Source organism: Camelina sativa, chromosome 12 (genome assembly GCF_000633955.1).
Source record: "Camelina sativa cultivar DH55 chromosome 12, Cs, whole genome shotgun sequence".
Taxonomy (NCBI): domain Eukaryota; kingdom Viridiplantae; phylum Streptophyta; class Magnoliopsida; order Brassicales; family Brassicaceae; genus Camelina; species Camelina sativa.
Genome location: NC_025696.1, coordinates 14127056 through 14150982, shown reverse-complemented (window position 1 = coordinate 14150982; position 23927 = coordinate 14127056). Strand labels below are relative to the sequence as shown.

The window sequence follows — 23927 nt, the reverse complement described above, 5'->3', positions numbered from 1 at the left end:
TATATATATATATATATTTTCTCCATTTCTAAAAATAAATATTCGTTTCTACAGTTTCTCAATTTGGGGGATGTCCTTAATAAGTGTATATTTACGAAAAAGTCTGGATGTATGGTGGGTGTTATTTATGGTAATTAACCCTCTATTTATTAATAACATTTTTCATGTGATTTCAAAAAAGCTGCTATACTCATCCTTTTGTTGAACCTTTAGATTACTATATGTCAAACCTAACATATATATGTCTAAATGTACTGAAAAGAAACAAACCAGTTTAGTAAATTATACTCATCATATGTATAACTATATCAACCAAGTACAAACCTTTTGTCAACACTCAAATTAAATCAACTTTCACCTCAGAACAATATAACATGTGTATGTTCCAAAATCAGTTTATATATATATATATAGAATTACTTTTTAGAAAGAAAAAAAATACACGAATATATATCATTCTATCTAGTAAAGAAGAAACACATACTTATCTAATAGATTCGATTCATAAAACTATGCTTTAGTGAGTAAGAAAACAAGTAAACAACACAAATTGACATGACACTATATGGATGTAAAAAGTGGGAAAGAAAATGCTGATAAATATGTATTTTTGTGAAAATTAAATTTTAAAAAAAGAAATAAAAACAATATATAATATTATTCCTTTATAAATGTGTATATACCCATCTCTTCACCAGCACAACCTTACCTTCCATTTTCTGCAACTTCTCCAAATCTCATACTTTCCAGAAAATCATTTTCCCAAGAAAAATAAAACTTTCCTCTTTGTTCTTCTCCCCCCCAACAGGTCAGTCTGATATTTTCTTGTTCCCCAATCCTTTCAAACATTATCTTCTTCATCATATTACTTTGCTTCACTTCTTTTGGTCCTATAAAACCAAATCTATGTTCTTCTTTTTAGTTTCCTTTTTTTTTTTTCTTCTGTTTTAATTTGATTCTTTTTATGTTATTTAGAGAGAAACAAGATTTATAATTTCTCTGATCTTCTTTATTAGCTCTTTATAACTTTTCTTTTTTTCTCACAGTCTAGATTTAAGTTTTCTTTAGAATTCCAAAAGATTTGGTCTTATATATAGTTTAGCTTGTTTTACCATATATACTTTCTTTTGCCCCCAAAAAAAGAAAAAAAAAAAAAAACAACAACAGAATCCATGATTAACTCTTGTTAGGAGAATATGAATGTAAGATCAAGACAACTTTGTAGTTCTTTTTTTCAGTTATGTGTGTCGGCAAGTTAGAATTAAATCTTTACAGTTTATTATAATTCAAAATAGATTAAGAAAACATGAAGAATCTTTGAGTCTTTTCAAGAAAATCATTTGATGGGTCTTTTTGGAATCTTGTAACTGTAGATTAATCGATTTTGCCCTAATTTTTTATTTTTTTTGTTGGCTTTTGGAGTAGCAATCACGGCGTACCAACCAGAGTTAGGAGAAGACTCCTCTCCCTTGAGGAAGTCTGGGAGAGGGAAGATCGAAATCAAACGGATCGAGAACACAACGAATCGTCAAGTCACTTTTTGCAAACGTAGGAATGGTTTGCTCAAGAAAGCTTACGAACTCTCTGTTCTTTGTGATGCTGAAGTCGCACTCATCGTCTTCTCTAGCCGTGGTCGTCTCTATGAGTACTCTAACAACAGGTTTCTTCTTATTCTTTGTGCTCTGTTCTTAATTAATATATTATTAGTTATTTTTGTAAGTCTGATTTAATTAATTAATTAGGGTTTAATTTCTTTGTTAAAAAGCATAAATCATTACTAGGGTTTTTTGGATCTTAATTCTCTGCTAGATTTGATTCTATTCTTCTCCTATATATGATTTTAAATCCTCTTCTGGTTAGAATTATTTTTCACTTTTTTTCCTTGATATATATTCCACACATATATAAACACACTAACATTTGTTGGAATCTTTGTTTGTATATATATATATTTATTTTAATTGCTTTGGAGGTTTTTGTTAGTTATGAATTTGTAACAATTTTCTAGATCTATAATTTCTTGTTATATATGAAGTGAGGAAAATGGTACAAATTGTTATAAAGGAGATCTGAGTGAGAGTTAGATAATAAATGAAAAGAAATAAGAAACAATCAGGTTTTTTTTTTCTTTCTAATGTTGGAGTTTTAGATTCAGTTTTGTAGAACTAAGATTCACTTTGTTGGGTTTGTTTTCTTCACTCATTTCTGTTATATAAATATAATATTATAACTTTCTATTTTCCCTACTAACAAGTACTTGAAGATTTAGATATATTTATAGATCTGGTGTTGTAATAGGTAAAATCTTGATTTTTATGACTATAAGAGTAAGTTTTGGGGGAGAGAGTAAGGACTATGAGGTCATATCTTCTGTTTTGTGATCATCTTTCCTCTCCATCCTCCATTGTTGTTAATGTCTGTGTCTCTCTTTTTCTTCTCCTCTTTCTCTCACTTTCCATTCTTATCTCTCTCACTTTCTCTCTCATGAATTATCATATCATATCTATGTTTGATATAAGTTTGATACAACACATGTGATGGTAAGTGAGAGTGAATAAGGTGAAACTAGATTTTTGGATTTTCAGGAAATTTAACTTATGAGTGATAGAAATAATGGAACGTACATGTAGCTAGGACAATATGATTATAAGGGTTTGTTTTTTCTTTGTTTTTCTTGTGAATGTAAGAATTTAGAGTCATTTTGTAGTTTTGGAAATACATATATGATGAGGCACAGGATTAGTTAGAAGTGGTTATAGCTCATTTACTAATCTTTGAAACATTCAAAGTAGGTTTTTTTCATCTTCAAACCAATAAAGATTTGGAACTCAAAAAAAAATTCAAATGGTAATTAAGAAAATAATTAGCTCGTGGGAGGGTCCTTCTTTTACCTTAAAATTACTCTTAAAAACAATCAAACTTAATTTGAATTACATTACTCAAACTAGTAATCTCTAATTCCACACGCAATTTCCAGTATTTATTATTTAGAGACCCACGTGATTTCTTTCTTCTTCTCTCCATTAGAAACATAAAACATGTCCAAATTAAATGGTGCTTTGATTTATCTTCCTTTCTCTCTTAATCGCTTACAGTTGTCAACTCATGTCCTGAAATATATAATTCTCATGTCCATGTCCAAAACAAGAAAAAGCTAACAATGACTTCAAAATCACCCAATCAACTTTAATTTTGCATTTACATAATATTTATTTTTTTTTTGTTTTAAATATCCACTGGGTACTTCAACTAAAGAAAATCAGAATTTCGTTTCTTATTTGTTTTTTTAAGAAGTTTTTTTGAATTTTTTTAGAGGTTGGGAATGGGATTGAGCACATAAGATTAGGTTTGGTGTATGTATGTAAGATTTGTTGTCTTTGTTACAGAATCTTTGATCACGTCATCACTCAGATATTATCTCTTTTATTTTTTTATTTTCACTTATATTTACTATTTTTAATAAAGTTATGTTAGTTTCAGTTTCTTGACTTCTGACAAGAAAGGTTTATGTCATAATGAATTAATTTGGAACCTATATTTATAAATTCAAAAAAATGTCATCATATTACTACTTTTGACCATTTCATATTAGATTTCACATTTGGTCAATACCCAAATGTTCATATAATGTGGTGTATATACACATAGAGACAAATAATAAGGATGCTAAATTTTCATATTTCTAAAAAGTAATCACTGAGTAAATATAGATTTGGTATATAAGTAGAGCATTGGAATTGCTTCAACATCTTTGGCGTAGATAGATCTATGCAATTTCTCTTTCTTTTAAATTGTCACTTTTTTTCTTCTTCTAGAGAGAGAATAATGTTAGGGATTTTTTTTCTCATTTTCTCTCTCATTATGGGCAGAGAGAAGAAAGTGAGATTTTTGGTACGGATCCAATAGATTAAGACTTCGTTCTGCCTTCTACGATCTCATAATGGACGGTCGTGATCTCTCTCCATCGAAGATTTGAGAGTTGAGACATCAGAGTCTATAACATGTCATCGTAATACGTATTTGTGTGTGTATATATATGTATGTATGTACAAGTACTATCTATATGCAGAAAACTCAGGAAAAGAAAGAAGAAATGGTTAGAATAGTGATTTGAATTATATGCCAAATAAGGAAAGTATGGAACGTTGTGATGTTACTGAGACAAGTCATTATAGTTACATCCATCACGTTTAAATTAATCCAGTGGTTAAAATTTTGAAGACTATCAAATGTATGTTGGGTTTACCAATGTCTTAATGGGGTCTTTAACACATGTCACATGTCTAAAACCCTAGACATGTTCAGACCAATCATGTCACTCTAATTTTGCCAGCATGGCCAGTTTGCAGCCAATCACTAGCTCGATGATTTAAGGTTTCAGATAGGGAATATATATTTATTTATTTAGGGTTCCTTTTATTTCATAAAATGTTTCTTTATTTGTTTTACAACTTTTTAGGTATATTTTTATTTACTGTATTTATTTTCACATCATGTGTCACATTAAGTTGCATTTTTCTGACTCAAAGAACCGATGTTTGCTTTTAAGGTTTCGTATTAGAGTTACTTAACTGTGCAAGTGGTTGATTTGACTCTTAATATTATATTTGTTGTTTTTCATAATGTAGATTTAAGTAAAGTTTTCCTGGTAGTTCTTATTAACCTATTAATTCTTTCTTTGTTAAAAAATCATTGCAGTGTAAAAGGGACAATAGAAAGGTACAAGAAGGCAATATCTGATAATTCTAACACCGGATCGGTGGCAGAAATTAATGCCCAGGTAACTTAATTCTACTACACGAATGATATTAATATATGAAAAATGATGTGTTGGTGTATATACTAATATGACAACATTTGCTCATACATTTTATTCTACTCTTTTTTTGAAGTATTATCAACAAGAATCGGCCAAATTGCGCCAACAAATTATCAGCATACAAAACTCCAACAGGTTAATATTATCCTAATGACTTGAAATTTTTTTTGATTAATTATTCGTTAGTTAAATTATTGATATACTAATTTATTTTGAAAATTCAATTAGGCAATTGATGGGTGAGACGATAGGTTCAATGTCTCCCAAAGAGCTCAGGAATTTGGAAGGCAGATTAGAGAGAAGTATTACCCGAATCCGTTCCAAGAAGGTATTTATATATTTTTATAAAATGCTTCAATATCAAATTAAGTCCTATGAAAACTATCTATTTCTATATACATTAATTGTTGCTATATTTATTAAGTTTTTGTTTATTTGTTAATTCTACAGAATGAGCTGTTATTCTCCGAAATCGACTACATGCAGAAGAGAGTAAGAAGGTATTTATATATTTTTATAAAATGTTTATTTTACTCATTTGCAATAGTTCGTGCAGGAAAGTGATTTGCATAACGATAACCAGATTCTTCGTGCAAAGGTAAAAACTAAAAAGTATACATTAGATCCGTTTCCTATATTTTTGTCCCCATTGATTTGTCTTATTAATTATAATATGAAATGACGAAAGTACTAGCTAATCAAACAAATAATTTATGATATGTTTTTTTTTTGTAATGTGTGTATATAGATAGCTGAGAATGAGAGGAACCATCCGAGCATAAGTCTGATGCCAGGAGGATCTAACTACGAGCAGCTTATGCCACCGCCTCAAACACAACCGTTTGATTCACGGAATTATTTCCAAGTCGCGGCATTGCAACCTAACAATCACCATTACTCATCTGCTGGTCGCCAAGACCAAACCGCTCTTCAGTTAGTGTAAGATAACAAAATCTTGCTCTTCATTTTATCCATTTTGTGTACACTTTCTACATAAGGTGAGTCTGATTGGTATTATTTATCTTGTTTTTTGCAGGTAATATTGGCTGAAAGAAATGGGGAGTGAATAAAAAAAACCAGAACTAGGTTGAGCAATATAAAAAGCTAATGCATGTTATCATATATATATATATATATATATTTCATGAATGTTGCATTGATGATTTCTACACTTATATTTGAATTGCTTATGTTGATGTGAAATATCAATATCTTAAAGACAATGTCATTATATAATGGTGCTTAATTTGTTTAAAGACATCTATATATGTGTATAAGTATCTTATTAATTACTTCAATTGTTGAACCTAATTACCAATTCCACATGCCTCTATCAATGAGGTGCTTATAATAAAACATATCTCAATATGATAATAATTAAATTTTATAATCAGTTTCATTATGATATTCTCTGATCATCTAGAAATTGGGCTGAGCTCCATCCTCTTCCCCCCAGTGTGGTATGGTACAGGCCCGGTCCAACAAAAATTTTGCAAAGGAAAAGTTACTCTTTGGTTCTTTTGTAGGCCAAGAAACAGTTATTAACCAAAACTAAACCATTTGCTGCACTTCCAAGCTTCCTCTTATCCAAAATTCTCCATATAATTCAACTTGAGCATCTTACTAGATATACATGATTGCACGTTTTAAAGATTTAATAGATTGTAATTAGAGAATGAGAGATCCAAAAGAGTTTTTATCATCTATTTTTTTAAAAACAGCAACTTCATGTCATTATATAGAATGATATGATATATTAACTCCACAAAAAAACATAACATTTCTTTTGCAACAAAAAGATTAAATCTACAAAAAGATTAAATCTTCCTTCTCTCTGTGTGTGTGTGTTTGTGTTTGGGTGGAGGGGATATTTGAACGAGAGAGGCTAGAGCATAGCAAGCTGCTGGATATCATAAGGATGAGCATCAGAAGCAGATTCTCTCTGAAAAGATCGACCACCGATGACAACATTCGCTGCTTCTCCTGGATGAAACGCGTCCCAGAACACAAACTCGTCTCTGTTCAGACATGGAGCTTGACCTGGAAGACAAGTTATCTGTCCATTGTTCCTCCCAACTCCACAACATCCCGCGTTTGTCACCCTAAAACCTGAACCCATTATCAAGAAGTCGTCAGATGAAACTATTGACAAAACTTTCAGGTTTTACATTTTTGGTCGAGTTGTTTAAGAAGTGACTCTTTTACCATAGCGAGCAGGATTGGCTACCATTTCTTGGAAGATACCATAAGCATTAATGTAGGTGAACTTGGCGTCTGGTGTGTTTTGGTTGAAATGGTCGACCAGAGACACAAGCTTGCTGTTAAAGATTCTATTTGCGGAATTGATCCTTTCGTCACAAGTTCTTCCATCTCTACTGTTCTGAGCCAGCTCATTTGGGCTGCATCCTATTGCTCCGATACCAATCAGCGCAAACTTCCTCGCTCCGTTGTTATACAATATCTACTCATCCATACCAAAGAAACATAGATTCATATCAAACGCTCTGTATCATTCAAAAGGATTAAGAAACAGAGAAAACAGAGGAATATAGCAACGAAAATGAACGGACCCGGAGTTGCTGAGTGTAGCGGTTGATGAGGTCATTGGCAAAGGAATCAGGGGAGTACTGGTTTCCGGTTGAGTAATAAACAGGCATAAAATAGTTATTGAGATAGTCGTTACTTCCTAACCCAATCGAGTAGATGCATTTACTTAGGTAATTAGCAGCTTCATTCTCGTCTCCGAGTATGTTCACCACTTGTGACACAGTGTTTACATGATTAGCTACTTGTCCTGCAAATGTTATTCTAGCTCCCTGAACCAAAAATGTAAACAGATTTATGTTTCCTAGTTAAATATACTCTTAAGTCTAAAGGATATGTCATCAAACTAAAATTGAGTATTTACCAACTGACGACCAGTTTCTTCTCGGATTCCGGCAGCTGCAGAAGCGTAGTTTACTCCTCTCAGAATGTCGTCTCCCCTTGCTTGGGAATACGGTGTAATATAGTCATCGAAACCAAGAAGCTCGGCTATTTAGATTTCCCGACAAAGGAAAACAGAGAAAAAGTTAGTTGTTCTGTTTGTTCAGTTACATGTGTTTCTGACCAAAGAACATAAAAAAAAAGANGCTCCGATACCAATCAGCGCAAACTTCCTCGCTCCGTTGTTATACAATATCTACTCATCCATACCAAAGAAACATAGATTCATATCAAACGCTATGTATAAGAAACAGAGAAAACAGAGGAATATAGCAACTAAAATGAACGAACCCGGAGTTGCTGAGTGTAGCGGTTGATGAGGTCGTTGGCAAAGGAATCAGGGGAGTACTGGTTCCCGGTGGAGTAATAAACAGGCATAAAATAGTTATTGAGATAGTCGTTACTGCCTAACCCGATCGAGTAGATGCATTTACTTAAGTAATTAGCAGCTTCGTTCTCGTCTCCGAGTATGTTCACCACTTGTGACACAGTGTTTACATGATTAGCTACTTGTCCTGCAAATGTTATTCTAGCTCCCTGAACCAAAAATGTAAACAGATTTATGTTTCCTAGTTAAATATACTCTTAAGTCTAAAGGATATGTCATCAAACTAAAATTGAGTATTTACCAACTGACGACCAGTTTCTTCTCGGATTCCGGCAGCTGCAGAAGCGTAGTTTACTCCTCTCAGAATGTCGTCTCCCCTTGCTTGGGAATACGGTGTAATATAGTCATCGAAACCAAGAAGCTCGGCTATTTAGATTTCCCGACAAAGGAAAACAGAGAAAAAGTTAGTTGTTCTGTTTGTTCAGTTACATGTGTTTCTGACCAAAGAACATAAAAAAAAAGAAGGGTGTTGTTTATAAGATTACTGATGACATCGACGGTGGTTTTGCCGTTGGAGAATCGGCCGGTTGGACCGAACTGGAAGTCTATACCGTAAGGGAAGTAATCAGCTCTTGCTAAAGAAGTAAGCCGATTGTTGTTTCCACTATCAACCAAAGAGTCACCGAATATGAAGTAACACGGGGCTATTGGATCACACATAGCTATGTTCATAGCCATAGCCATAGCCATTATCATAATTACCTTCATCATCATTACACAACCTCTAGCTATCTCTCTCTGAAAACCTGCTTATCCGATAAGAGAGAGAACGTGAAGAAGAAGAGAGAGAGAGAGATTGGTTTGAGAACGTGAAGAATGTTAATGGATGTATATAATTAAGGCTCAGAAGAATATGGAGGGAATGGACCAAAGAACCAAAAAGAAGTTTTGATCTTTTTTAGACAGTTGAAGAAGCATTAAATGTCACGCGGTGATAATGTTTATGTGTAGTAACGAGTGAAAGAGAGTTAATAATAATACTCTTGTCTCTTGCAGTATTAGGAACAACTTGTATGTAATCTGTGATCATTCTGTTATTATAGTTGCCAGAAAAAGTCAAGAACTTTGTCTTCAGAGGGAACCATATATATGTTCAAAATAATCACATCGATGATTGGACTTTTGAATGATTAGAGATTTGAGATTCAAAACAAAGATTGAGGTGGAGACAACGACTAAGATACCCTTTTAGCTTATTTTACTACTGCGGCAAGGGATGAGACAATAGTTTGGTTTTGTGAAAGATGGCAACTTATAAACAAATCATGAAATGTTAGGGGCCACTTGCATAATCGTGATCATGTGTCCTGTGTCCTGGGAAGCAATCGAACAGCTCAGATTGGTTCTGGTTGGGTTCGAATCGAGGGAATGATGTTGAGGTATGGATAGTATGTATTAATGGAGGTAGATGGAAGAAACATTAAATGGGAAGAGGAAGATATACTGTGTCATGATGATGATCATCATGATTGACATAGTGTGGTAGTTGAAGTTCATAAATTCTGTGTCTTTGTTCATGCTTCTTTAGTGATAATGTAAGATAATAATCACTTTTGGAACAAAAATTGTGAAGCATTTATCCAACCTTTGTGTACTAAGTAGCCACCAAAAGCATAAATAAGACGAATATAGTCTAGGGTTGGTAAGTAATGAGAGAAGAGTGGACCAATAAAAAAACTTATAAATGTAATTGTTGTTATAATGTGACTTTGAGATTTGAAGTCAGTGACTCATAAATTTGAAGCATGATCTTGTGGGGTTCTCTGACAGAGCAAATAAGTTAAAGCAGCCATGCTGGATTCTTTATCAAAATAAAGAAACATTACAACAAAAAAAATGAAGAGACAGAAAAAATGATCATATCTACATCAGTACATCACCAACCACATGCAAGGAATTATGAACACTATAAAGCATAAATGTCGGGTTGTTCTATCAAGAAAATAAGATAAAGATTTTTTAATGGAGATTCTTTTTACCATCATCTTAATGAATTCAGAGTCTAAATATTACAATCAAGAGTAAAAACTTGGGGGTAACTTTCTACATATACATGTGTGTGCATGAGAATAAAATCAACCTTCTTCAGATGAATATCTTTTGACTCTAACCCTTTCACCATTGAAGTAGATGTATTTGAATTCAGAGAGGTACCTCCTAAGAATAAGTTTTCGATTTTCTTCTTGGCCGAGTTCCCTGAAGGCTCGTGCCACTCTTCTCGCTGTATCTTCGTCTGGCCTCACCTTCAGCTCCTCCATATCTGCAAATACCTAAAAGAGAAAAAAAAACAAAGGAAATGTATGTTAAACTTAAACCCAAGTCATACTATTTCGAGGAGTATCTAAAGTGTAACGCCAAGATCACTCGAGGAAAGAAAGAACTTTGTTTTACCTCAATAACCTTATCATGAAGGTCATGGTGAGAATACAAACCAATCATCCTAGCGAACAAACGTCTTGGGATGGATCGTGTATGCGTATGCAGAATCATGTTCCATAACGATTCTGCCTCGTCAGCTCTTTCGTCCATATCAAATGCCAATAAGAGGGTATCATATGTTCCCATTGTAGCACCTTGCCCTTTGCTTAACATCCACTTAGCCACCTGAGTTTGTCACTAAACCCAATCAACTCATCATGATGACACCATATTTAGCAAAAATTGACACTCGACATAAGTAAGTCGTACTTGAATCACACGATGCCATTGGCTTCTCTTCCTTAAGATTTGCAAAGCCTTAGCTGCAGCAATAATGGGAAATTCAACCTCCCAAGCTACCCATTTGTTCAAAGCTCCATAAACAACCTCTTTTTCATTTGGGAGTCCGGAGAGCTGCAAGTTAAGAGAGTTACTAATCAACATGGACTACTTTTGATATCGTTTCTATTCCATAGATTCCGGAAAAACACGATTTTTCTCACTAACCATTCGGACAAGATTAAGTGCTTTCTGTCCAGACCCAGCAGAGTCATTCTTCTTCCACAAATGATGCTCATTTTCCCCCACCTTCTTCACTTCTTTCCTTTACAATATCAACACAAATATATACTTACTGATGAATCACTCGGAAGTTCAGAGCAAACAATGTCAAAGATTACTCAAGAAAAGATATGGAACCAAACAAACCTCTCCACAGTAGCTCCATAAACTCTGTCCAATTTCCCAGCTTGCTTCTCTAAGAACTTGAAAAACAATTCCACCATTATGAAAGGTTGTGGTTCATTCACAGGAATTATAAGCAACCAAATCTAAATAACAAACATAGCCAGTAAACAGAAAGTAACAACTTCAACAAAAGATAACATTTTACCTTTGCCCTGATGCAAAAACCAAACCTTTTCGCCTTCAATGTGGAGTAACAACTTCCACAACTTGAAAATTCAAGCAATGAAAAGCATCCAAATTCCTGAGAGTTCTGCAATTTTGGAAAGATTCACAACTGAAGGAACTAAATAAATCACAATTCCTGAGAGTTCTGCAATTTTGGAAAGATTCACAACTGAAGGAACTAAATAAATCACAATCTGAATTAACCATTGATGGAGAAAACAGAGGAACTCACTGATAATACTTGCAATGGGAACCCTCCACGAGTTGGATTGAAGTTACAGAGCGCCATTACTGTCACTTACAGCAACAGAATCTGAGCAGTAAAGAACTGAAAGTTACGAGACAGTGGCCATTATGAACTGAGAAATTTTTGAATTTGGAGTTGTTTCAAGATGAGAAGAAAAAAGAAAAAAAGGTGGAACCTTTACTTGAACCTTTTCTTGAACCAGAGTAAAACAGAGTTGAAACAATGAAGCAATAACAAAAACGCATTCAGGTTTCCACAGAATCGATGAGATTAGAGGTGATCGATTGAGTTGAGGAGAGAAGAGAAGGGAAGAAGAGATTTAGGGATGATTTTTTAGTAAACCGAGGCAAATTCGTTAAACCATTTACAGAACCGACCAATAACCAAAGCAATTTTGGTTTCAGATTTAATTGAACCTGGTTAGTGATGACTAGTAGAAGAACGTGCATATAATGGACCTTTAACATAAATATGGGCCCTATTCAGCCCAACGTTCTTGAAATCCGGCCACACTTGTGTTTTTGGTTTGTAAAAGTAGCAAAACTTTTTATACATTAATTGTAATTAGATAGTTTAAATTCTACTGACGGAAGCTCAAATTTTAGCTCCTCAATCCTCGTAGGTAAAGAGTCTCCCGGGGCATTACATACCAAGATCAAATTGCCTAGAAGATAGTTTTATTTTGTGTGTGTGAAAGATCTCAAATTCGGTCTCGAGTAACTGTGGGATGCTATTTTGAAAGAAAACTTTTTTTGAGAGGTATTTTTCCTTTCTGAAATGTTTTGGGAACATAAATTCGTGAAAGTATAGAAACAAACCACAAAAATACGATTCCTAGAAATCTCTATTTGGAAACACGATCGAAACTCTATTTCCGTTTTAGAAGTACGACAAAACCTTCTTTTTAGTTTACAAACTTAATAAACAAAAATTTAGATATATAAAAATTTATGATACATATAAATATATAATACTGTATTATTAGTGTATTAATTCAACTATTTAATATTTATGTTTTGAATTTGTGTTATTTTAAATATTACTTATAATGTGGTTTTTTTTGGTCAACCATCACAACAGGCTGACTCATTAGCCCGTTCGAGACTCGATCCCGTGTGTGATAGTACCTTATGCATATATATATATATATATATATATATATATATATGGTTTTTATGGTGTGTGGTGCGTCGTGCCTATATGGTTTTTATGTTAGCTGTTTTATTGTATACTAGATACGGACCCGCACGTACGTGCAGGATTGTTTTCATAAGTAATATTTGATTTCCTGTAACATATACAGAGTTGTGAGAAGACGAAAATTTATCCGAAGCGACTTAAAAAAATACCCCAATTCAATAAATAAATAAAATTCTACAAAAACAAATACCGTTGTCGCTGAACGAAAACAAAAACAATACAAACCAACAAAAGATTAGTTCTAAAACATTTTTCTTTCTTTTTCCACTAATTCGTTAACTAAACTTTCAAAATCAACTTTCTAACCAATTTTCTCCAAACAACAACAATCACTTACAAATATAAAAATAATTTGGATGTAACTATTTAGGAAAATAGAATAAATAGTGTTAAAAAGTTAAAAACTTGAATAATTTTACTTTAATATATATACAATTGATTTAGTGAGAGACATGTTGAAGGAAAACTTTGTTTACTGAGTTCTGTTCAGAAAAGAGGAGAAAGCGATATATATTTCTTTGCTTACCCTAAATATTTATTAACTTTTTTAAAAACCTTAATGTTGAAGTAATTGTTTTCTAATTACTTAATTAAACCCATATCGAAGCCCAATGTTGATATACAATAAGTCTATTTCGTATTTATCTATATTATTAACACATTATTTTAGTATAACCATTAAGTCTCATATAAACATAACTCTATTAGGACTAAAGTCTAAATAATATATGCTCCTAATTTTTTCCCCAAAATTTGATGCTCTAAACGAATGTTTCTTTTTTCCTAACTATGGCAAGGCTCTGAACATATAGTTATGTTGTTGTTAATAGAAATAGTTATGGAAACTTCTTAAATATAATTTTCGTAAATATTGGGTATGAAATTGTTGATATACAATAAGTCTATTTCAAATAGTTTAATATGTGTGGATGTATGCACTTGCTCCTTAATACGATTACATGTTTTTCCATTTAAAAGTCTAAACACAATAAAATCAATCACAAGTAGTATAGTCTTCACGTCACAATTAAAGTCTCTTAATTGTACTACTCCCTGGTAATATGGTTTTGTACTTGTTTCTTGTGTGATCCAACATTCTCCATGGTTAAAACTCTGCATAAACACACCCTAATTATTAGCTAATTTAAATACCAAACAATAAAATTATTAATGTGTTTGATTCCCGAGTCCAAAATATCAAACCAAAGTTTGCCATTTTAAAAAAAAAACACGCACAAATTAATAATACATAAAAGATAATCTTTAGTACAATTAATTCAAACCATAATAGATGAAATTTTATTATAGATTTTAAATTATACTATTAATCATTATTTATTTTAATTAAATATAATATTTTTATAAAAATAGATTTTAGACAAAATTAGAATTTAGTAGCTCTGTTATTTAAGAACATTAAGATATTTTCATAAGTTTTAAAATAATAATTTTCGGATATATATATATATATATATTACCTATAATTTAAATATATTCTTATTAATCAGTTTGAAATCAATACAAAAGAGCATATTCCTTTTATAGTTGTTTCATTAGTTATTTTCTTATTATTAATTATTGTTTCATTTTCATAAAAAAATATGATTAAATTTTAATATAAATTTGAAAATCTAACCTTTAAACAAAATGAAAAAGTCAGAATGACATAGTCTGCTTCATACCATCTAGCTCGATTACTCGATTTGAGGATCCATGTTCTATCAACTGCTCTTCCTTCTCTTATCCATATCCTGATTAGTATGTAATAAGAACCTGATATTTAAACATTTTCAATCAAAGGGTGTATCATAAAAAATAAAGAAGAATAAATAGATCAAAGTACCATTGGTTTGAAGAAACAGTGACACACAAAGTGGAGAAACAACAATTTTCATGCTCTATTCGAACCTGAAATCAAGAATATAAAACTCAAATTAGATCTTCAATTAGCAAAAAGAACAAAAAAAGATATGTGCTATTAAAATTGAAAAACGAAAAAATATATTCTAGGCTTAAACAAAAATATTTAGTTATATATAGGAAAATGGTATAGAAAAAGTCCAATATCTGTTTATTATTAAGATATTGTTTGCCAAATATATTGCTTAAATTTCCTAATTGTACGTTAATAGTTTCCAAAAAATTTGCCATCTTATCGCCCATATTTTGTTTGAATATTTGTTTCATGACTAAAATTACTAATTACTTCAACTATCTTCAATTAATTCACACCATAATCGATGCAATTTTATTATAGATTTTAATTTATACTATTAATCGTTATTTATTTTAATTAAAAATAATACTTTTTCTAAAAATAGATTTTAGACAAAATTTAAATTTAGTAGCTCTGTTATTTAAGAACATTAAAATACTTTCATAAGTTTTAAAATAATAATTTTCGGATATATATATATATATTACCTATAGTTTAAATATTTTCTTTTTATTAATCAGTTTGAAATCAATATAAAAGAGCATACTCCTTTTTTAGTTGTTTCATTATTTATTTTCTTATTATTAATTATTGTTTTATTTTCATAAAAAATATTGTTAAGTTTTTAAAGAAATTTGAAAATCTAATGTTATATATTTTCATTTTTGATAATCCTATATTTACTTTCTTTAATTAACCACGTCATTTATAATATCAAATTAGGTTTGACCAATTCAATTACTAATATAATAAATTGTTGTTTCCAGAAATATATCTAAATATATTACCAAGTTAAATATGTTTACATATATGTAATTCCGAATTTAAATGACCGGTTTTTATGGTAATAAATTTAATTTTCATAAATATTAGGTAATTGTTATTATTAGACTGTGATCGGTTTGGAAACGGATTTAGAACCCATCTTAATTGCACCCGATTTGGAAGGGTTATATCATTTTATTAATTTCAATCTGTTTGGGTACTATCAATATCAATCTGTTTGGCTCCATATTTATACTTATCCTATTCAGTTTTCAGTGGTATTTCATGTAATAATTTCTTAATCTATGTCTACTTATTAAAAATGCTTCCCTTTTAATAGTATAGATATATATATAAAATATATATATATATATATATTAATTATATGTTTACAAAACATTTTCATTTTCTAATTTTAACAAAAAATCGTTTTCTGTTTTTGAATTTTAGTTCCCCATATATGTTTTCGTTTCCATCCTCTAAACAAAGCCGGGTGATATTAAGTAGGGGAAGATATAGAAAAGAAATTCCATCCTTCCTCATGGAGATTTAAAAACATCAATCTCATAAAATGTAGTCAATTTTGACTTTTAATACGGATTATTCCGAAGATACCAAAGTGTCGTAGTTCTCCAATTTTTCTAACTTACTTAACGAGTTTTTGTATGTTTCGTAATACAATTTTTTTCATTTATAATTTAAACTAGTAAGAGCAGAAACTTAACTCGTTCAACTAAATTAAAATATTTTATTTTTAGATATTTATGTCAATAACCAATCATGATTTATATATATTTTAATTTGATGGTGTGTTGAAGATTTTTTTATTATTATTCTGTTAGTCAAACCATTATCACTAGGTTTTGAAGTTAAATTTTCAAGTTATGTTTTATAATTGGGTTATTAATACATAATTATTGTATAAAATTTTCGTAAACAATTCTACTTTCTTCCTATTATTAGCAAAGAACACATGGATTTCATGTGAAAAAAAAACTTGAATTCATTAAAAATGTTTTGTTTTTTTAAAAAAGGAGAATAAAAAACTAACGCGACCAGAAAGAAAAGCATCTAAGCAAAATTAACATCAACTGATCAACGTCGATGTCATTAAGAAGGTCCCATACAAATTGATATTGGACTAATCAAGAAAATGAACACCTTATCTCTATTTCCACCTCTCACACCCAATTAAATGTCTATCTTAATTTCTTTTAAAACTCATTTGAAATTAATCATTGAGGACTGTTCCTATGATTCATGCATGTTATGCTTAATTATAATTTTAAGAGATATTCCCTCTGTTTCACAAAGAGTGTCATTCTGGAGAAAATTTCTTGTTTCACAAAGAATGTCATTTTACATTTCCAATGAGTGTTTTAATGCTAAATTTTCTTTTTTACCCCTAAACCCAAAGCTATTTTCATTGAATTTTGACCATTAATCACTTAATAAATAGGGGCAAATAAGTATAATTCAAACTTTTCTTAATTTGTGTGAAATGTGTCAAAATGACACTCTTTGTGAAACAGAGGGAGTATAAGAAAAACCGAGTATAGTTAGAAACAGTTGTATAGACGATAAGATATAATATGGATGTGAGTTATTAATATACTTTATTAGAATACACACACCATGTTTGACATGATTATATTATTATTTGAGTTTTTGAAACGATGAGATGAGTTTAGCTTTATTTAAAACCATAATTATAATAGTAATATTATTTTAAAGTTATTTAAGTATGTACCAAGACCTTAATGCAGGATAATCATAAGTACTTAAAATATCTTATATAATAAGAGAAGGTTTTTTCTAACTTTGCCTAAGAATGTGACATTTGGCACTCTATATTTGTGACACATGTCATTCTTATTAATTTTAAATTTAACATTCTAATTTTTTTTACTTTATTTTATTTGTATCTTATATAGTATGTTAAAAAAATATTATTGTTGTATAGTTTGCTTTTTGAATTTCAACATTGTTACAAAAATATCTTCCTTCCATTTTTTAGTTTTAGCATCTAATATATTTCATAATGAAATCATACATCACAAAACCTAAAAAAAAAATACTGATCAACCCAACTAAAAAATATAAACAAATTGAAACCAAATAAAAATAAAAAAATCGTTTAATACTTTTAAAGTAAAAACTGAAACCAAATTAACTTATGATAGACTAATTTAAAAATATAGAAGATTTTCAAATATATATATATATATATATCATATTATATTCAATAATCATAAATAATGTATTAAAGACACAACTCAAATTTGTATTTAATAGTATTATATAAGTTACAGTTCTGTCTTTAAAACATATGTACTAAAAAAAATGGTATCATAACATAATTGTTTTATCTCCCCCAAAAAATTATAGAAAACAATAGTTTCAAAATTGTTTTATTGTTAATTATACTATTATTTTAAAATTATTAGAAATTGAGATAATTTATAGAAGAAAAAAATGTATATATTAAATTTGACACACTTTTATTTTCATGAATTATTATAAAAAATTAGTTAGACTTAGAGTATAAGATATATGTTTTGTGATATCGTTTTAAAATCAGGTTTTTTCTAACTTTGCCTAACAATGTGACATTTGATACTCTATATTTGTGACACATATCATTCTCATTAGTTTTAAATTTAACATTCTATTTTCTTTTTGACTTTATTTTATTTGTATTTTATATGGTGTATAGTTTGTTAGAAAAATATAATTGTTATATAGTTTGCTTTTTGAATTTCAACATTGTTACAAAAATATCTTCCTTTCATTTTTTAGTTTTAGCATCTAATATATTTCATAATGAAATCATACATCATAAGAACCTAAAAAAAAATACTGATCAACCCAACTAAAAAATATAAACAATTGAAACCAAATAAAATTAGAAAATGGTTTCATACATTTAAAGTAAAAACTGAAACCAAATTAACTTATGATAGACTAATTTAAAAATATAGAAGATTTTCAAATCTATATATATACAAATCATATTATATTCAATAATTATATATAATGTATTAAAGACACAACTCAAATTGTGTATTTAATAGTATTATATATGTTACAGTTTGATTGTCTTTAAAACATATGTACTAAAAAAAAATTGGTATCATAACATAATTGTTTTATCTCCCCCAAGAAATAATAGAAAACAATAGTTTCAAAATTTATTGTTAATTATACTATTTATTTTAAAATGATTAGAAAATAGAGACAATTTATAGAAGAAAAAAATATGTATATTAAATTTGAGACACTTTTATTTTCATGAATTATTATAAAAGATTAGTTACTTAGAGTATAAGATATATGTTTTGTGATATCGTTTTAAGGTTTTTTTTTTCTAATTTTGCCTAACAATGTGACATTTGACACTCTATATTTGTGACACATGTCATTCTCATTAATTTTAAATTTAACATTCTATTTTTTTTTTACTTTATTTTATTTGTATCTTATATAGTTTGTTAAAAAAAATATAATTGTTGTATAGTTTGCTTTTTGAATTTTAAAATTGTTACAAAAATAATAACCTCACATTATATAAAAACCTCACATTATATTCAATAATCATATATTGTATTAAAGACACAACTCAAATTTGTATTTAATAGTAGTTTATAAGTTATATTTTGATTGTGTTTAAACTATATGTACTAAAAAAACACATAATGGTATCATAACATAATTGCTTTATCACCCTATGATATAACAGGAAAAAGTAATTTCAAAATTTAATTTATTGTTAATCATACTACTTATATTAAAATGACTAGAAGTAGAGACAATATATAGAAAATAAAAAATATATTAAATTTCACAGACTTTTATTTTCATGAATTTTTATAAAAACTGGTTAAACTTATAGTTTAAGATATTTGTTTTGTGATATTGTTTTAATAAATTATTTTAAAATTGACTTATCATATATAAAACTATTTTTTGTTAACTATTATTTTTAGATGATGACAATAAAACGATCTTACACTTTTCTTTCTTGACTACTTATCAGTTTTTTATTTTCCAAAAAAAAAATAATAATAATTTATCTTAACTATTAACGAAAATACCATATATAGTTGATTTTGCTATAAGTAATGGTCTTATTACTATAGTAACATACTGTTTAAATAATTTCAACAATACATTGTAATCAAAAATATTTAATAATATTTACTTTAACTTTCCTCTTTAAATTGTAACATATATAAGTAATAAATTGTAAATGCACCGTAGTATTATGGATATTATTTTTCTAAGACATATATTAACAATTACATTTATACATTTCATATATAATTGAATAAAAACTTTATTTTATATCAAATTAATAATGTATACATAAACCACGCATCGCGTGGGCTACTTTCTAGTATGTATATATAGATAAGGTTTAAACTTTTAGAAATGTATGACTATTTGAGAACGAAAATATAGTAAGAGACATGGAACAACAAAAAACCCATTTACAAAAGAAAAAAGAGTCATGGAACAAGATATACCTATGCATGCAAAAACTATATGTACATAGAAGTTAAATTTTTTTGGAAGGACCACTAGGAGTAGGAACCACACTTGTCCAAAGGTGTCCAAAATTTTGGCTAAGTCATTGTCTTTTAGCATAAGACTATGCATCTATGATTACCTCTTTGTACAATGTCCAATTCATTCGACTCTATCTGTCTACCTCTTTGTCCATTTTCATTGTCCCTCTTCAATTTAATGTCTAGTAGGACATGCACCAATTTTCAATTTCACCGAATTGTTCCAACACTGAACTAGATCTTAGTTAAGGCCGAATTGTTTCAACATTGAACTATATCAAATTAATGTATGAAGCGATGATGTATTTATCCCATCTGCTTTGTGTTGAACACATATATAGAAACACCACACCTCATTTTTGATACAAATTTTGTTGATTTATTCTAAAGCCAAATGTACTTAAAGAAAACAGTTTGCATCTTCACGACACGTACTCAAATATTAAATATGCTTCTCCAATTTGGGTAATTTTTTGTCTCGAAAACAAGCTTTTCAAGTCATCTAAAATGTATAAAAAATGAACTAATTTATAGATATAGTTTGAGAATTAGAATACTCCTTTCATCTTTTGAATAACCATTTCGATTTATATTACTTTTATACTTCGCATTAGTCATATTGTTTTGCTTATTTTTAATCATTTTACAAACTTTTTTTGAAGCTTAGTTTCTACGAAATCAAAATGAAAATATAAAAGTAGAAGAAAAAAAAACCATACCCTAGTAAAATTTACTTGAAATCCCATTAGTCATATTGTAAAATTCAACATATTAATTGAGAATTCTAACTATGTGATAGGTGGATCGGATGAGTCGATCACTTTCAATAACCTTTTTTTTTGTTAAATGAACTCCTCAAGGCATGTCTTTCTCGTAAATAATTGTCTTTCAATAATAATAAAAATAAACTTTGCTTTTTCGACAAAACTCACGGATAGACTTGTTTGTCAACAAGATATAATAGAGCTGGTATTTACAACAAATTCTATTTCCTTGGAATCAACAAAATGATGAAAATAAACATCAATGGTTCTTTCCTACTTAGTTGTATTTTTTTTTAGTTTGTTTATTCTTAAAAGTAAGAGTGTTTTGGACAAAACAAACTCCCGAAGAGGTTAGACATTACAAAACTAATAATGGAAGCAATGGAGAAACCAATCTTGTAAGGGTTTTTAACCATGGGAACTCAATCTTTCCCTTTTTTTCTTCTCCGAAAGCAACAACTTAATGATCAGCCGTAAACTAACGCCACCACGTAAACGCGCACGAAGGAGAACGACGGCAGTTCNAACTAGATCTTAGTTAAGGCCGAATTGTTTCAACATTGAACTATATCAAATTAATGTATGAAGCGATGATGTATTTATCCCATCTGCTTTGTGTTGAACACATATATAGAAACACCACACCTCATTTTTGATACAAATTTTGTTGATTTATTCTAAAGCCAAATGTACTTAAAGAAAACAGTTTGCATCTTCACGACACGTACTCAAATATTAAATATGCTTCTCCAATTTGGGTAATTTTTTGTCTCGAAAACAAGCTTTTCAAGTCATCTAAAATGTATAAAAAATGAACTAATTTATAGATATAGTTTGAGAATTAGAATACTCCTTTCATCTTTTGAATAACCATTTCGATTTATATTACTTTTATACTTCGCATTAGTCATATTGTTTTGCTTATTTTTAATCATTTTACAAACTTTTTTTGAAGCTTAGTTTCTACGAAATCAAAATGAAAATATAAAAGTAGAAGAAAAAAAAACCATACCCTAGTAAAATTTACTTGAAATCCCATTAGTCATATTGTAAAATTCAACATATTAATTGAGAATTCTAACTATGTGATAGGTGGATCGGATGAGTCGATCACTTTCAATAACCTTTTTTTTTGTTAAATGAACTCCTCAAGGCATGTCTTTCTCGTAAATAATTGTCTTTCAATAATAATAAAAATAAACTTTGCTTTTTCGACAAAACTCACGGATAGACTTGTTTGTCAACAAGATATAATAGAGCTGGTATTTACAACAAATTCTATTTCCTTGGAATCAACAAAATGATGAAAATAAACATCAATGGTTCTTTCCTACTTAGTTGTATTTTTTTTTAGTTTGTTTATTCTTAAAAGTAAGAGTGTTTTGGACAAAACAAACTCCCGAAGAGGTTAGACATTACAAAACTAATAATGGAAGCAATGGAGAAACCAATCTTGTAAGGGTTTTTAACCATGGGAACTCAATCTTTCCCTTTTTTTCTTCTCCGAAAGCAACAACTTAATGATCAGCCGTAAACTAACGCCACCACGTAAACGCGCACGAAGGAGAACGACGGCAGTTCTAAGATAACGTAGACACGTGGCACCGGCACACGCTAGTCGGAAGCTTTGTGACGTTAACTTTGGCTGACGTTAAGCTAGTTCGACCTGGACACGTGTGACTTTCAAGTTTTTTGTGATCATACGATTCTTTATAGCGTTGAACAGTTTAGTCGCGGAGCTTGCGTTTAGTATAGCGTCAATCATTTATTGTGTATATAAGGAATTTGAATTAAAAAGAATTATACTACATGTTACTAATTACGTACTCATACGCAACTATATTATTGCCAAAGGATGAGTAAGTAGATAATCCTTAATGATTAATTAATCATGAGATCAAATCCCTTGACTTCACTCAAACACCTTCAACGATGACGTCATTTGATGTAACAAAATATATTAGTAGTTAATACTTACACGTTTACATACACACATATGTAATCGTCATATTTGTATATATACGTGTAAAACATGAGATTCTCTTTTTTCTGCGATGTCTCGTTCTATATAAGTTCCAATTGTTTGTGTCTTCTATTTTTTTCTACCGCACTCTTCAATCAAATCATATATCCAAAAAATTCCCCTCGCTTTCTTGGCAAAATACTTTTTCTTGATCTTTCAATGTCAGAAGAATTTCAAGAATCCGAGGTTATCTTTTCGGATGAGTATTTCACGAAGAAGAGAGACATCAATAGTACTAGCAACAACGAAAACAAGAAAGATAAGACGAAGGCGACGGAGAAAATTTCATCTCCGGTGAGAATACCGTCAAGAACTATTTTCCGGTGTACGGAAGAGGTGGAAGAGGATGGAGAGATGACTCCGCCGCATGTCATAATGGGAAAACGTAGAACGGAGACGCAAATGGCGTTTTCGTTTTGTAGTCTTAAGGGAAGAGACTTGCGTCGACATCGTAACTCCGTTCTTAGGATGACCGGTTTTTTGGAAGTTTAGTTGATCTTGAAATTAATATATAAAAAATGAGAATCGGTCCGATTTAAAATTGGTCTATTTTGGTTCGGTCTACGTCATTTTTCATCATTTGGATGTAATGTAATATTAGCTTTGAAACGAACCAATTAAGGTATCATGTTTTACACGTATAGCATAGCGTTGAAACGAACCAGCGTACCACGATTCGTTGTATTTGGTGAAGAAACAAGTATTTTGCTGCGAATATATTTTCCCATATTTTATCAGGTAAAATGTTAAATTTCCGGTTAACTTAATAATGAAATTATTTTATATAAAATTGTTGTTAGGTTTCTTGAGAAGTGGAAAAACCAAAAGAATAAAATCTTATGTTTAAAATTGAGTTATGGGTTTGCTTGAGACGGATTGACAAAAAAAAAAAAAAAGGTTTG

At 29.9% G+C, this 23927-nt stretch overlaps 4 protein-coding genes across 8 annotated transcripts; 2 read left to right on the top strand and 2 right to left on the bottom strand.

Moving 5' to 3' along the window:
* On the top strand, positions 685–6079 carry LOC104733503 (floral homeotic protein AGAMOUS; the record flags this gene model as incomplete). The annotated part of the gene is made up of 9 exons (XM_019233562.1): positions 685–808; positions 1426–1660; positions 4699–4780; positions 4893–4954; positions 5048–5147; positions 5270–5311; positions 5376–5417; positions 5568–5758; positions 5856–6079. Coding segments are annotated over 9 exons (882 nt in total), but the record flags the coding sequence as incomplete, so codon positions are not given.
* On the bottom strand, positions 6554–9094 carry LOC104731680 (GDSL esterase/lipase At4g18970-like). Its single transcript, XM_010451138.2, has 5 exons — positions 8678–9094; positions 8434–8558; positions 8096–8341; positions 7025–7280; positions 6554–6928 (listed from the first exon to the last, which is right to left on the bottom strand). The coding sequence occupies exons 1-5, from the start codon at positions 8904–8906 to the stop codon at positions 6705–6707; spliced, it is 1080 nt and encodes a 359-aa protein (XP_010449440.1). The 5' UTR covers positions 8907–9094; the 3' UTR covers positions 6554–6704.
* Positions 10090–12073, bottom strand: LOC104731679 (pentatricopeptide repeat-containing protein At4g18975, chloroplastic-like). Of its 5 annotated transcripts, none has more exons than XM_010451134.2 (8): positions 11945–12073; positions 11755–11850; positions 11503–11607; positions 11319–11374; positions 11118–11214; positions 10881–11024; positions 10584–10796; positions 10090–10462 (listed from the first exon to the last, which is right to left on the bottom strand). In XM_010451134.2, the coding sequence occupies exons 2-8, from the start codon at positions 11809–11811 to the stop codon at positions 10268–10270; spliced, it is 867 nt and encodes a 288-aa protein (XP_010449436.1). In that variant the 5' UTR covers positions 11812–11850; positions 11945–12073; the 3' UTR covers positions 10090–10267. The 5 variants fall into 5 exon arrangements, with proteins under 5 accessions (XP_010449436.1, XP_010449437.1, XP_010449435.1 ...); XM_010451135.2 differs by having other exon boundaries at positions 11755–11835; XM_010451133.2 differs by having other exon boundaries at positions 11951–12073.
* LOC104731678 lies at positions 23070–23787 on the top strand. The gene has a single exon (XM_010451130.1). It carries the CDS (start codon positions 23185–23187, stop codon positions 23515–23517), a length of 333 nt encoding a protein of 110 aa, XP_010449432.1. The 5' UTR covers positions 23070–23184; the 3' UTR covers positions 23518–23787.